Below are 15,945 nucleotides of genomic sequence, written 5' to 3'. Positions count from 1 at the left end.
GTTTAGTGTCCCTTTAATACATTTACTACTACTAATAACTTGTTTTTTTAACTCAGAAGTACTAAACTACTATACTAAGTCCAATAAGTAAACTTTTAAACTAACAACTAATTTGCAGTCCTGCAGATAAAAAATAAAGGGACATTAAATATAAAGGGCTAGATTACAAGTAGCGTGGTAAAAAAAAAAAAAATGCGTGCACATGCATGTATTCCCCTATAGAAATCAATGGAGACAAAAAAGTAGAAAAGAAAATATAACACCGGCGATTGCGCAAACAGCATCACATTTACACATTCCCCATAGAAGTCAATGGAGAATAAAAACACCCATTGTGCAAACAACGTAGCATATTCACAATAGCAAATGTGAAATATTTACAGTAAATACACATTATAACACTTTATTAAATATGAATATTGTATAAATGTTTTATCATGTTTTTATCTACTTAATTGCAAAGGGCTCTAATGCACTTATATATAAGTCTGTATATGTGTACATATATATTAATGTTTTTTTGGTGTATATATGACTGTAAATACATACAGTATATACACATATAAATACATTAATACATATGTACATTTATATATATATATATATATAAACATACAAATACATCTTTAGCAATGTATATGTATGTATCTCTATGTTAAAGTCCTTTTGTGACCTTTTTATTTTCTAACACCCTTATAACTTTTTGGTGCAATATTTTTTGTGAATAATTTTTATTAGACAGTTTTATTATGTGTGTAACTGTACTGTGTAATGTATATTTATTAGATAGTGTTATTATGTGTGTAACTGTACTGTGTAATGTATATTTATTAGATAGTGTTATTATGTGTGTAACTGTACTGTGTAATGTATATTTATTAGATGGTGTTATTATGTGTGTAACTGTACTGTGTAATGTATATTTATTAGACAGTGTTACTATGTGTGTAACTGTACTGTGTAATGTATATTTATTAGATGGTGTTATTATGTGTGTAACTGTACTGTGTAATGTATTTTTATTAGATAGTGTTATTATGTGTGTAACTGTACTGTGTAATGTATATTTATTAGATAGTGTTATTATATGTGTAACTGTACTGTATAATGTATATTTATTAGACAGTGTTACTATGTGTGTAACTGTACTGTGTAATGTATATTTATTAGATGGTGTTATTATGAGTGTAACTTTACTGTGTAATGTATATTTATTAGACAGTGTTACTATGTGTGTAACTGTACTGTGTAATGTATATTTATTAGATAGTGTTATTATGAGTGTAACTGTACTGTGTAATGTATATTTATTAGATAGTGTTATTATGAGTGTAACTGTACTGTGTAATGTATATTTATTAGACAGTGTTATTATGTGTGTAAATGTACTGTGTAATTTATATTTATTATCTGGTGTTATTATGTGTGTAACTGTACTGTGTAATGTATATTTATTAGCTGGTGTTATTATAAGTGTAACTGTACTGTGTAATGTATATTTATTAGACAGTGTTATTATGAATGTAACTGTACTGTGTAATGTATATTTATTAGATAGTGTTATTATGAGTGTAACTGTACTGTGTAATGTATATTTATTAAATAGTGTTATTATGAGTGTAACTTTACTGTGTAATGTATATTTATTAGATAGTGTTATTATTATAAGTGTAACTGTACTGTGTAATGTATTTTTATTAGATAGCGTTATTATGAGTGTAACTTTACTGTGTAATGTATATTTATTAGATAGTGTTATTATTATAAGTGTAACTATAATGTGTAATGTATATTTATTAGATAGCGTTATTATGAGTGTAACTTTACTGTGTAATGTATATTTATTAGATAGTGTTATTATTATAAGTGTAACTGTACTGTGTAATGTATTTTTATTAGACAGTGTTATTATGAGTGTAACTCTACCTTGTAATATATTTTTGAAGTGTTTTGTGCATATTTTTTGTTTCTGAAAACAGTTATAACCACAGCTCTTAAATCGTGGTAAGGATTTAAGTGTAAATCACGATTGCGTAATCGTTTTCGCGCCTCACTTGTAATCTAGACCTTAAAGTCAGCTCTAGAAAAGCAATGTACTACTGGGAAATAGTTCAGCACATCTGGTGAGCCAATGACAAGAGGTATGTTTGCAGCCACCAATTAGCAGCTAGCTCTTAGTAGTGCATTGCTGCTCCTGAGCCAACCTGCCTGCTTTTCAACAAAGGATAGAATAAGAACAAAGGAAATTTGATAATTAAAGTAAATTAAAAAGCTTGACTTTTATGCTCCTTTAATCCAAGTTAACTGAAGAGACAACCCAACTTCTGCCTTAAACATGTAGTGTGTTAAAAGAAAATACTCTTAAAACACAGCCATGTCCCCCTTCAGCCGGCTGCCCCCATACACACTGTCATTGGAGGTGGCATGCATGAATCTTAGCCTCAGTCAGGTCAGCTTAACTTGGAAAGGATGAGCCCAGCACAACATAACTAACATCCTCTCCTCTCCTTCAGATTCCACACAACAATGTCTATGTCTGATTTGCTCGCTCCTGCTGACATCTCAAAGGCCTTGGGAGCCTGTGCAGGTAAGAAAATACTTAACCCTTTCATGCCGAGGCTTTTATGTCTACATTGGAACATAGGTCTGATGTAAACAAATAACACATTTAAATCATGCGATCACGTGATTTCAATGATGGGATCAGATCTAGGGGGAGTGTCTATAACGCTAGGCCCGCCCTCCAGCCCAAGATCCCAGTTAGGAAGCCGTTATAGCTTCAGTGCAGCCAAACGACTAGGATGTTCCATGGCATCTTAATGGCACTAAAGCCCAGTGGCGGGAAGGGGTTAAACCTAATATCTCATCCTTCAGAGCTGATTCACTAGCATGGGAGAGTTCCATCATGGTTTAGTGAATCTGCTCTACAGCCTATTTTAGGGATTAGATATGTCTCACTGGAGAGTTCTATGAACTTGAAGTGAATATAAGCCAATGATGGAATGTTATAGGTCAATAAATATTCAGCTTCATTTTCCCACCCTGACTGCTATAGCAGGCAAATGTTTACAGTCAAGTTGAGCAGTTCTCTACCAAACAGTGATGTGATGAAAAAAAGCAACAGTTTACATAAGGAAAGGTTTGACATTTATTGACAAAATACATTGCTACAAACTCCATACTGATGGTGCCAGATTCCTTGTGCAATATTACCGAAAATAATGAGCATTCTATAAAGACAAATCAGTGAGAATTAAGCCTCATCGCACTACCTGTGTGGCAGTCAGCAATTTGTAAGATTTATACGGACATTTAAAGGAACACTGAACCCAATTTTTTTCTTTCGTGATTCAGATAGAGCATGACATTTTAAGAACATTTCTAATTTACTCCTATTATTAAATTTTCTTCATTCTCTTGGTATCTTTATTTGAAATGCAAGAATGTAAGTTTAGATTTCGGCCCATTTTTGGTGAACAACCTGGGTTATTCTTGCTGATTGGTGGATACATTCATCCACCAATAAAAAAAGTGCTGTCCAGAGTACTGAACCAAAAAAGACGTTTAGATGCTTTTTTCAAATAAAGATAGCAAGTGAACAAAGAAAAATTGATAATAGGAGTAAATTAGAAAGTTGCTTAAAATTGCACGCTCTATCTAAATCACGAAAGAAAAAAAATTGGTTCAGTGTCCCTTTAAGTCAATGAGGCCCGAATGGAGCTTGAGGGCCTGTGTTTCTGGCGAGTCTTCAGACTCGCCAGAAACAGCAGTTATGAAGTAGCGGTCTAAAGATCGCTGCTCCATAACCCTGTCCGCCTGCTCTGAGCAGGCGGACAGGAATCAACACAATTCAACCTGATCGAGTACAATCGGGTTGATTGACACCTCGCTACTGGCGTCCGACAGACATTTGATAAATAGGCCTCACAGAATAAACTTTTATGATTAAACCCCTGTTGTGCATATAATTCAACCTAAACATCACAAAAAGTATTTTATTCCCTACACTCCCTAGAGGGTCAACAAAGAATTCTGTAACATTCTCTTCAAAAGGCTGCATATTGCCTGAACCAGCTAAAGAGTTTAGGGAGCGTAGACAATCACAATTTTTACATAAAGGCAAGTGTTGTATAATATCTGATTAAAGGGACATACGAAAGAACATTATAATATTTACACCTGTTAAAAACAGTTTGAATTAAAAAAATGGTTATATTAAAGCTGTTTATTTTGAATAATGGACTAACATACTAGAAGGTGTAACTGTACTCTGTACAGAACATATTTCAGAAGGAATAGCCTGCAATTAGCTGAACTTACCACACTAAAGTGGGTGGAACTAACATTAAAAAAATCGCTACTTTTAATTTACAGGCAACGTTTGTTATATTTGATGTCTCTTTCTCCAGCTGCCGAGTCCTTCAACCACAAGAAATTCTTCGAGACGGTCGGTATGAAGAAGAAAAGTAAAGAAGAAGTGAAGAAAATTTTCTACATTCTGGATCAAGACAGGAGCGGATTCATAGAGGAGGATGAACTAAAGTAGGTTCCATGTCTGTAAGTGCTGGCAATAATTATGTCACAAGAAGTCTTCAGCTCTTAAATAATACATTTAACATTATTTATTTCCTCTACATTAGTTTAAAGTGAGAGTAACGTTAACATTTCTTTTGTAAGGTGGTGAGAGTCCACAAGTCCATTACTTCTGGGATTCAACTCCTGGCCACTAGGAGGAGGCAAAGAGCATTCCATCCCTCCCACCTCACTGATTATCCAGTTTAAAGGGACATGGAACCCAACATTTTTTCCTTTAGGATTCAGGTAGAAAATAAATTTTTAAACAATTTACTCCTATTATCAATATAGCTGCATTTTCTTTGAATCCTTTGTTGAAGGAGCAGCAATGCATCACTGGGAGCAAGTTGAACACATTGGTAAGCCAATAACAAGAGGCATATATATGCAGCCACCAATCAGCAGCTAGCTTCTAGTTCCTGACCCTTTCTGGGTATGCTTTTCAAGAAAGGATATCAAGGAAACTAAGCAAATTAGATAAGAGAAGTACATTGGAAAATTGTATTCTCTTTCTGAATCATGAAAGAACATTTTTGGGTTTCATGTTTCTTTAAGATTTGCCTCCCCAGGACTTGGTGAAGACTACTGGTGCTCATGTGATTCTTTGTAAAAAGGGGTCCTCAGACTAAATTGAGGTCCCTATGGTGATGGAGTAAGTCTCAAACCTGTCACACGTTTCGCAGGGACCGGTCCCTTAGCCTCCTCCTGTTGGGTGGTCGAGATACTACTTATAGTAATCCTTTTCTGTGACATGGGAGCAGCCATGCTGCAGTGGTAAGATACATAGATTTGGTGCTGCACAGGTAAGTACTATTTGCACTCATTTTAGCCCACAGGCTGTTAGCAGGTACACGGTGACTGTACATCATAGCCAGGGGACAAGGTTTTGACAACTACACCACTGACATATTCAGACTATAGGAGTTTTCATTCAGGAGACAAGTAAGGTGTATCGAACCTACAGATTTTCAATGGCACTTTTCTTATTATGTATTCTTTGTTGGGATCTTATTCCTTTGATTGGTAATTTGTTTCACCTTCAATTCTCTTGTTTCAATTTTTTTTTAGTATGTCGCTACTTTAAGAAACCGTCTTTCAGCTTAGCTCTGTGTTCAGCTCATTTTGCCTAAGGGTTATTAATCTGCGCTTCGGTCTTTATAAATTTTCTTCACTGCATGCATTTTTAGTCAGCTGGTGTCGGAAGCAAGTGGATTAACAGCACTGGAGTTAACTTTTTCCTGTGCTTTCTTCCTGCTCTAGACTTTGAGCGTTATATTGCAGGAAGCTGTTACAGACGCCGTCTTCTCCTGTCGGCAGCTGACATTTTGAATAAGAAGGTAAAAGTGGCCAATATTTCCACTGTGAGGGGGGTAAGATTTTTCCATTATTCCAATAGTTTGAGCTTTATTCAGGTGCAATTCACATTCCAAGTGTAAACAACTAGGAAGCGGATTATCTCAGTCGTCAGACTCTTTATCCAGGGAAATGGTCCCTTCACTCAGATGTACTCAATCAGATAGTCTGGGACTTCCAGAGATACACCTAATGACCTCTCGATTAAACAAACTTTGCAGGTATTTTACAAGGTTAAAGGACCCTGAGTCAGAAATGGTAGATGCTCTGACAGCTCCCTGGTCCATTCGTCTAGCATATATATTTCCTCCTACAGTTCTTCTTCCAAGTGATTCTTATAACCCCAGCTTGGCCTCGCATAACTTGGTTTGCAGACTTAGTTCAAATGTCTTCTTCTCCTATTTGGACTGGTCATCAAGACCTTCTGTCTCAAAATCCATTTTATCATCAAGAAGTTGTGTCTCTCAACTTGAAGCTTGGAGATTGAATGGTTAATTATGAGACAACAAGGTTTTCAAATTCAGTGATAAATACTTTGAGGCTAGAAAATCGGTAATGAGAAAGATCTATCATAAGATCTGGATGGTATTCTTTCTTGGTGTGAAAAGCACAATTTTACTTGGCATTCTTTTTGAATTCCTAGAATTCTGCAATGTTTACAGGAAGATTTGGGCAAGGGCTTGTCTACAAGTTCTTTGAAGGATATCAGCTCTCTCTGTTTTGTTTCATAAAAAGATCACTAAACTTCCTGATATACAAAGTTTTGTTCAAGCTTTAAGGAGATTAAGACAAGTCATTAAATCTCTCTCTCCTCCCTGTAATCTAAACTTGAGTTTTACAATCTTCTCCATTTGAACCTATGCATTCCCTTTATATTCAGTTTCTATCAACTAAGGTCTTCTTTCTCTTAGCCATTTCCTCAGCTAGATGAGTTTTTGAGCTATCTGCACTTTCTTGTGATTCTCATTATCTAGTTTTCCATCAGGATAAGGCAGTTCTCAGAACTAAGTTTGATTTTCTACCAAAGGTGGTTTCTTCAAACAAATTCAGTAGATAAATTGTGGTTCGTTCTCTTTGTCCCAATCCGAAAAATTCAAAGAAAATACTTTTACAAAATTTGGATGTAGAATGCGCTCTTAATCAAACATAAGATTTTAGACAATTTATTCATTCATTTATTCATTTCTCAGGTCCACGGAAAGTTCAGAAAGCTTCAGCCGTTACTAAATCTTCGTGGTTGAAGTTTTTGATCCATAAAGCTTACTTGGTGGTGTGAAAGTCTCCTCCTAAATGTTTATCTGCTCTACCTGATCGGTTTACAATTTGTGGGCTTTCAGTAGAACAAATTTGTAAGGCAGATGTTCATCCCTAAATACTTTTTACTTCGGAAGCTGCTTTTGGTTGGAAAGTCCTCCAGGCTGCAGTGTCTGGAAATTAGGTGCCCTCATTACTCGTTGGCTCACCAGCTTGGGTATTATTATCCTAGAAGTAATGTACTTGTGGACTCTCACCACCTTACGAAAGAAAACCAAATTTATGCTAACCTGATAAATTAATTTCTTTCAAGGTGGTGAGAGTTCATGAGGTCCGCCCAAATGTTATTATTATTCTATTATTTTTGCATCTAATTTATGTGGAATGCTCTTGCAGTTTTGAGAAATATTTGCCTCCTCTTAGTGGCCAGAAGTTGAATCCCAGATGTAATGGAGTTGTGGACTCTCACCACCTTGAAAGAAATTAATTTATCAGGTAGGCATACATTTTGTTTTTTCAGGTGCAAGACAGAAAAGTATACAGGATAACTTATGGCTAATGTTAATACAACTGCGCAAAACACTTTTTTTTATAGGTAATAGTCCATCTTTTATTTCCACATTCTTTTCCTTGTATGGTTCACGGGACTCACGCACTTCAGCTAATCACCTAACGAGACATAACTGCTAACTGTAGATTGTGTAGAGTGTGCAGTATGTTTCCCATTGGCTGTACTGCAGGTCTGTAATAAGAGGAAAAGAACACTGATCTTCGCGGGGCGGAAGGATGCAACTTAGAAAATAAAAAGATAATTCATTATCTATCTAGTATTTATTTAGTGTTTAATGTCCCTTTAATGAACACACATTCTATGTTGTGTAAACATGATTTCAATGCACGCTTTGAAAGTGTTACTACTTTTTTGTATTATATATAAAATATCGCCAGATATTACACAGATTTCCTTTTAAATTTTGCATTTCCTGTATAGAAGCTACACAATGACATGTTTACCTTGTACTGCAAAAATGTTAATGTGATCATATTTAAGTCTAATTGCACATTTTAAAGGGACATAAAAATAAACTGTGATATTATATTTCAAGTCCCCTCTGCTATTTCCTTAACCATTATTACTGACTAAACACATAGGTGACCTTGTGTACTGGCGTATTACTGTGCTGCCCACAGAATAGCTTATGTACGGATTGGCCAATCAAAAACTCCAGAGGGTCTCTGTGATTGTTCAAACAGAAAGTTACATTGACTGGCCATTACAAATGAAATGGCAAAGACGGCTTGCACAAATGCAATATGGCTTTTGGAACTAAATATTATACCCACACAACATGTGAAATAGGCAACAGAGTAATGATTAAATATATCACTTGTCTTATACTATAGGCTTGTGTTGAAAGGCTTCGGTTCAGAGGGTAGAGCACTGTCTGACAAGGAAACCAAGGCTCTCCTTGCCGCCGGTGACAAAGACGGAGATGGTAAAATTGGCATTGATGGTAAGTGTACCAGATGCAGAATAAACTATACAGCTAACCTCAATTTGAGGGGTCAAATAGCTAAATACATCTGTTTCTGAACATAATTACATTTGTTACAGGGGGGATTCGATTTAAATCACTAGCAGTAAGACTCAAATCAATTTAAATCATGGTTTTCTACATAAAGGCTTCATTTTTAGAATAATAATAATTCAGATTAATTTTTCAGTTATATCAGAAAATACTGATTTAGTTATATATCTTTAGAAATACAAAGATAGATCGTTGAAATGAATGGAATTATTGGGAGGTGAAATATCTCCAGTTTAAAGTGAAGGTAAACTTTGGTGAATGAAAGCCCGTTTTTTAAAAATACTATTAAAAACAGGGGCAGCCGTTTTTATTAAAAACTTACCTTTTTTTCTTTTCACAGCCAGAGCAGCTTCCCCCTCCTGGAAATCTTCTCTTCATACGTCAGCAATGACTAATCCGGCTTCCTCCAATCACGGCTTTCCCCCCATTGCCTAAGGCCATGCTGTGATTGGAGGAAGCCGAATTAGTCATTGCTGACGTGTGAAGAGAGGATTTCCAGGAGGGGAAAGCTGCTCTGGCTGTGAAAAGAAAAAAGGAAGTTTTTAATCAAAACGGCTGCTTTGTAAAATTTGATGAATGAAAGTGCCCCTGTTTTTAATAGTATTTTTTAAAAAATGTACTTTCATTCATCAAAGTTTACCTTTACTTTAATAGATTCATAATGTATCAACTTTGTAGTTGTACTTTATTGTAGAAGAAAAAAATAACAATTAAATTAATAATAACAATTTCAATACCTTTATTTAACTAAACAATAACATTATATTTATTTTTTACCACTTGCCCCTCCCCTTCTCACACTTAGGTCATTGTGCAGATCTATTCTGCTCCGAACAATCTTCTATTCATTGAGATTTTTTAAACTTAGTATGGGTTAAAAATATGTCTGTTGCTCCTGACAAATGTGTTACATGTATAACTGTTACTCATAATATTTGTATCTAATATTCATCACAAATTGTTACATAAAGCAATCATGTTCAGGAGAGGCTATGCAGACCAAGATTACATTTAAATACTTTTTATTTTATATTTATTTTGGAAATAAAAATGTCTTCAAATGTATTAAAATGCTGCTCTTTCACATTTACTTCATTCTCATGGTATTCTTTGGTGGAAAGCATACCTAGGTAGGTGGTGTGAACATATCTGGAGCACTATATGCTTTAAATAGGGGTGCTCAATAGGTAAATCGGGATCTACCAGTAGATCCCGAAGACGCTGCTGGTTGATCACGGCCGATGTGATCAAAATGAGTTGCTAGGGATACCGCAGTGTGTGAAGGGGCAGGTCATTAAACAGTCTGATGGTCGGACACGAAAAGTGCTACAGGATTGGATCTTGAGGGACATCGATTTCAACCAATCAATGTAGATGATTTTTTTTAACACAATTGACCTATCAAAAGCATAGTTGAGTAAGTACTCTCCCAATGGATATGGCGGTATAGTATAGTTAGGAGGGTAATCGTCAATAGATAGAAAAAGTAAATCTGTTGTAACTTTATGCTTTTGCACATCCATGTGTTGCTAAATCATGCAACCTTAAAGGGATATGAAACACACATTTTTTTTTTATGATTCAGATATAGAACATGCAATTTTAAACAACTTTATCATTTACTCCTATTATCCATTTTTCTTCATTCTCTTGGTATCTTTATTTGAAAAAGCAAGTATGTAAGCTTAGGAGCCGGCCCATTTTTAGTGGGTAGATCTCGTTGAGCTGGTCATTTGAAAAGTAGATCCCAACACCAAAAAGTGTGGGCACCCCTGCATTAAACAATGTTATACACTTTTTATAGCACTAGATGACAGCAGTGTTTGCACAGTGTATAACATTATTAAAGGCACTGATGCAAAACTGCTGCCATGTAGTGCTACAGACACAAGAATGCTCCTGAATATAAGCACCTGCTTTTCAACAAAAGATACAAAGAGAAAGGAGTAAATTTGATAAAATGTTATATATTTTTTCTTTATATTATACCCTAAATCTGAATCATTAAAGAAAATGTTTGGGTTTTATATCCCTTTAAATGAACTATAGAAAGTGTGGGCTTTGCTTTATGACACAACAACCTCTAGTTCATTTGTAAATTCAATTTAAAGTTGTAAGGACTAAAGGGATCAAATATCGATCTTTTAAAACGGGGAAGCCGTCCATTGTCATCAGTTACAGCCAAACGGATCATTCAATAGGGGGGAGTTTTCTATGGAGGCTGCTGGAGCACATAATTAGCAGCCTAGATCAATTAAAATAGAAGAACATTTAATGAAAAACAAAGGCAGCCTGCACTGCTGTGGGAACAAATCATAAAATATGTTAGTATTTAGTCTAATGTATCATTGCCTCTTTTTTTTTTTTGTCACCTTATTTAAAGGGACAGTCTACACTAGAATTGTTATTGTTTAAAAAGATAAATAATCCCTTTATTACCCATTCCCCAGTTTTGCATAACCAACACAGTTATATTAATATACTTTTTACCTCTGTAATTACCTTGTATCTAAACCTCTGCAGACTGCCCCTTATCTCAGTTATATTAATATACTTTTTACCTCTGTGATTACCCTGTATCTAAGCCTCTGCAGACTGCTCCTTATCTCAGTTATATTAATATACTTACCACCTCTGTGATTACCTTGTATCTAAACCTCTGCAGACTGCCCCTTATCTCAGTTATATTAATATACTTTTTACCTCTGTGATTACCCTGTATCTAAGCCTCTGCAGACTGCTCCTTATCTCAGTTATATTAATATACTTTTTACCTCTGTGATTACCTTGTATCTAAGCCTCTGCAGACAGCCCCTTATCTCAGTTATATTAATATACTTTTTACCTATCTGATTACCTTGTATCTAAGCCTCTGCAGACTGCTCCTTATCTCAGTTATAATAATATACTTTTTACCTCTATGATTACCCTGTACCTAAGCCTCTGCAGACTGCTCCTTATCTCAGTTATATTAATATACTTTTTACCTCTGTGATTACCTTGTGTCTAAACCTCTGCAGACTGCTCCTTATCTCAGTTATATTAATATACTTTTTACCTCTGTGGTTACCTTGTGTCTAAACCTCTGCAGACTGCTCCTTATCTCAGTTATATTAATATACTTTTTACCTCTGTGATTACCTTGTATCTAAACCTCTGCAGACTGCTCCTTATCTCAGTTATATTAATATACTTTTTACCTCTGTGATTACCTTGTATCTAAACCTCTGCAGACTGCCCCCTTATTGTAGCTCTTTTAACAGACTTGCATTTTAGCCAATCAGTGCTGACTCCAAGTTAACGCCACGGGCATGAGCATAATGTTATCTATATGGCAAACATGAACTAACGCCCTCTAGTTGTGAAATATGTCAAAATGCATTCATATAAGAGGCGGCCTTCAAGGGCTTAGAAATTAGCATATGAGCCTACCCAGGTTTAGCTTTCAACTAAAAATACCAAGAGAACAAATCAAAATTGATGATAAAAGTAAATAGGAAAGGTGTTTAAAATGACATGTCCTATATGAATCATTAAAGTTTATTTTTGACTAGACTGTCCCTTTAAGAGACATAAAATAGATTACAAAGTAATCTGAGCTCATATGATATCAATTTGTATGTTATTTCTTAACAAGACATTGTACATGGATCTATTAATCATGCATATGAAAGAACAGCAGTTAAACAGGTTAAACATATTTTTTCATGACAAAAGGACAAAGAGACAGTAAAGTCTAAATTAAACTTTTATGATTCAGACAGAACATGCAATTTAAACACCGTTTTATTTTATTTTTAAAGGGACAGTAAACAACATTTTTATTGCATTATTGCAAAGTTTGTTATTTCTATTAAAACTCTTAAATATATGTATTACACAAATTACTGGATCTTTAATTAATTTATAAGTGAATATTAAATTATTTCCAAGCCCTCCATGATACTCATTCATGTTGTATCACAGAGGGCTACCTGGGTGCCTGCAGGCTCGCCAGAAACAGCAGTTATGAAGCAGCGGTCACAAAGACCACTGCTCCATAACCTGTCCGCCTGCTCTGAGCAGGCGGACAGACATCGCCGGAAATCAAGCCGATCGAGTACGATCGGGTTGATTGACACCTCCTTGCTGGCGGCCGATTGGCCACGAGTCAGCAGCGGGCGGCGTTGTACCAGCAGCTCTTGTGAGCTGCTGGTGCAATGTTAAATGCGGAGAGTGTATTGCTCTCTGCATTTAGCGAGGTCTTGCGGACCTGATCCGCACTGTCAGATCAGGTCCGCAAGACCTATGATAAATAGGGGCCTTTGTGTTACATGCAAGAAATAATATAATAATAACATGCCATAACTATGTGTAAAGGGACATAAAATCGCACATTTTTCTTTCATCATTCAGATAGAACATCCAATCTAAACAATCAAAAAAACCTAAAAAAAAAACATAATTTATGCTTACCTGATAAATTCCTTTCTTCTGTTGTGCGATCAGTCCACGGGTCATCATTACTTCTGGGATATAACTCCTCCCCAACAGGAAATGCAAGAGGATTCACCCAGCAGAGCTGATATAGCTCCTCCCCTCTACGTCAGTCCCAGTCATTCGACCAAGAATCAACGAGAAAGGAGTAACCAAGGGTGAAGTGGTGACTGGAGTATAATTTAAAAGATATTTACCTGCCTTAAAAAACAGGGCGGGCCGTGGACTGATCGCACAACAGAAGAAAGGAATTTATCAGGTAAGCATAAATTATGTTTTCTTCTGTTATGTGCGATCAGTCCACGGGTCATCATTACTTCTGGGATACCAATACCAAAGCAAAAGTACACGGATGACGGGAGGGATAGGCAGGCTCATTATACAGAAGGAACCACTGCCTGAAGAACCTTTCTCCCAAAAATAGCCTCCGAAGAAGCAAAAGTGTCAAATTTGTAAAATTTGGAAAAAGTATGAAGCGAAGACCAAGTTGCAGCCTTGCAAATCTGTTCAACAGAGGCCTCATTCTTAAAGGCCCAAGTGGAAGCCACAGCTCTAGTGGAGTGAGCTGTAATTCTTTCAGGAGGCTGCTGTCCAGCAGTCTCATAGGCTAAACGTATTATGCTACGAAGCCAAAAAGAGAGAGAGGTAGCAGAAGCTTTTTGACCTCTCCTCTGTCCAGAATAAACGACAAACAGGGAAGAAGTTTGGCGAAAATTTTTAGTTGCCTGCAAGTAGAACTTGAGGGCACGAACTACATCCAGATTGTGTAGAAGACGTTCCTTCTTTGAAGAAGGATTTGGACACAAGGATGGAACAACAATCTCTTGATTGATATTCCTGTTAGTAACTACCTTAGGTAAGAACCCAGGTTTAGTACGCAGAACTACCTTATCTGAGTGAAAAATCAGATAAGGAGAATCACAATGTAATGCTGATAACTCAGAGACTCTTCGAGCCGAGGAAATAGCCATTAAAAACAGAACTTTCCAAGATAATAATTTTATATCAATGGAATGAAGGGGTTCAAATGGAACACCTTGTAAAACGTTAAGAACTAAGTTTAAACTCCATGGCGGAGCAACGGCTTTAAACACAGGCTTGATCCTAGCTAAAGCTTGACAAAAGGCCTGGACGTCTGGATTTTCTGACAGACGCCTGTGTAATAAGATGGACAGGGCTGAAATCTGTCCCTTTAATGAACTAGCCGATAAACCCTTTTCTAAACCTTCTTGTAGAAAAGACAATATCCTAGGGATCCTAACCTTACTCCAGGAGTAACGTTTGGATTCGCACCAGTATAGGTATTTGCGCCATATTTTATGGTAAATCTTTCTGGTAACAGGCTTCCTAGCCTGGATCAAGGTATCAATAACCGACTCAGAAAAACCACGCTTTGATAAAATCAAGCGTTCAATTTCCAAGCAGTCAGTTTCAGAGAAGTTAGATTTTGATGTTTGAATGGACCCTGTATCAGAAGGTCCTGTCTCAGAGGTAGAGACCAAGGTGGACAGGATGACATGTCCACTAGATCTGCATACCAAGTCCTGCGTGGCCATGCAGGCGCTATTAGAATCACAGATGCTCTCTCTTGTTTGATTTTCGCAATCAATCGAGGAAGCAGCGGGAAGGGTGGAAACACATAAGCCATCCCGAAGTTCCAAGGTGCTGTCAAAGCATCTATCAGAACCGCTCCCGGATCCCTGGATCTGGACCCGTAGTGAGGAAGTTTGGCGTTCTGGCGAGACGCCATGAGATCTATCTCTGGTTTGCCCCAACGTCGAAGTATTTGGGCAAAAATCTCCGGATGAAGTTCCCACTCTCCCGGATGAAAAGTCTGGCGACTCAAGAAATCCGCCTCCCAATTCTCCACTCCCGGGATGTGGATTGCTGACAGGTGGCAAGAGTGAGACTCTGCCCAGCGAATTATCTTTGATACTTCCATCATTGCTAGGGAGCTTCTTGTCCCTCCCTGATGGTTGATGTAAGCTACAGTCGTGATATTGTCCGACTGAAACCTGATGAACCCCTGAGTTGTTAATTGGGGCCAAGCTAGAAGGGCATTGAGAACTGCCCTCAATTCCAGAATGTTTATTGGAAGGAGACTCTCCTCCTGATTCCATAATCCCTGAGTCTTCAGAGAATTCCAGACAGCGCCCCAACCTAGCAGGCTGGCGTCTGTTGTTACGATTGTCCAGTCTGGCCTGCTGAATGGCATCCCCCTGGACAGGTGTGGCCGATAAAGCCACCATAGAAGAGAATTTCTGGTCTCTTGATTCAGATTCAGGGTAGGGGACAAATCTGAGTAATCCCCATTCCACTGACTTAGCATGCACAATTGCAGCGGTCTGAGGTGTAGGCGTGCAAAAGGTACTATGTCCATTGCCGCTACCATTAAGCCGATCACCTCCATGCATTGAGCTACTGACGGGTGTTGAATGGAATGAAGGACACGGCATGCATCCTGAAGCCTTGTTAACCTGTCTTCTGTCAGGTAAATCTTCATTTCTACAGAATCTATAAGAGTCCCCAAGAATGGAACTCTTGTGAGAGGAAAAAGAGAACTTTTCTTTTCGTTCACTTTCCATCCATGCGACCTTAGAAATGCCAGAACTAACTCTGTATGAGACTTGGCAGTTTGAAAGCTTGAAGCTTGTATTAGAATGTCGTCTAGGTACGGAGCTACCGAAATCCCTCGCGG

General features: G+C 37.0%; 1 protein-coding gene across 2 annotated transcripts in view; it reads left to right on the top strand.

Moving 5' to 3' along the window:
- Nucleotides 1–15,945, top strand: part of PVALB (parvalbumin) — a 267,268-nt gene that overhangs the window by 239,604 nt on the left and 11,719 nt on the right. For both annotated transcript variants that reach the window (XM_053721215.1, XM_053721214.1), the window contains exons 2-4: nt 2,514–2,587; nt 4,410–4,542; nt 8,587–8,696. In XM_053721215.1, the coding sequence (XP_053577190.1) occupies nt 2,527–2,587; nt 4,410–4,542; nt 8,587–8,696 (304 nt within the window). In that variant the 5' untranslated portion in view covers nt 2,514–2,526. The remainder of the gene's footprint in view (nt 1–2,513; nt 2,588–4,409; nt 4,543–8,586; nt 8,697–15,945) is intronic.

This window comes from Bombina bombina, chromosome 7 (genome assembly GCF_027579735.1).
Source record: "Bombina bombina isolate aBomBom1 chromosome 7, aBomBom1.pri, whole genome shotgun sequence".
Lineage (NCBI taxonomy): Eukaryota > Metazoa > Chordata > Amphibia > Anura > Bombinatoridae > Bombina > Bombina bombina.
This window is presented reverse-complemented; position numbering and strand designations above follow the sequence as displayed.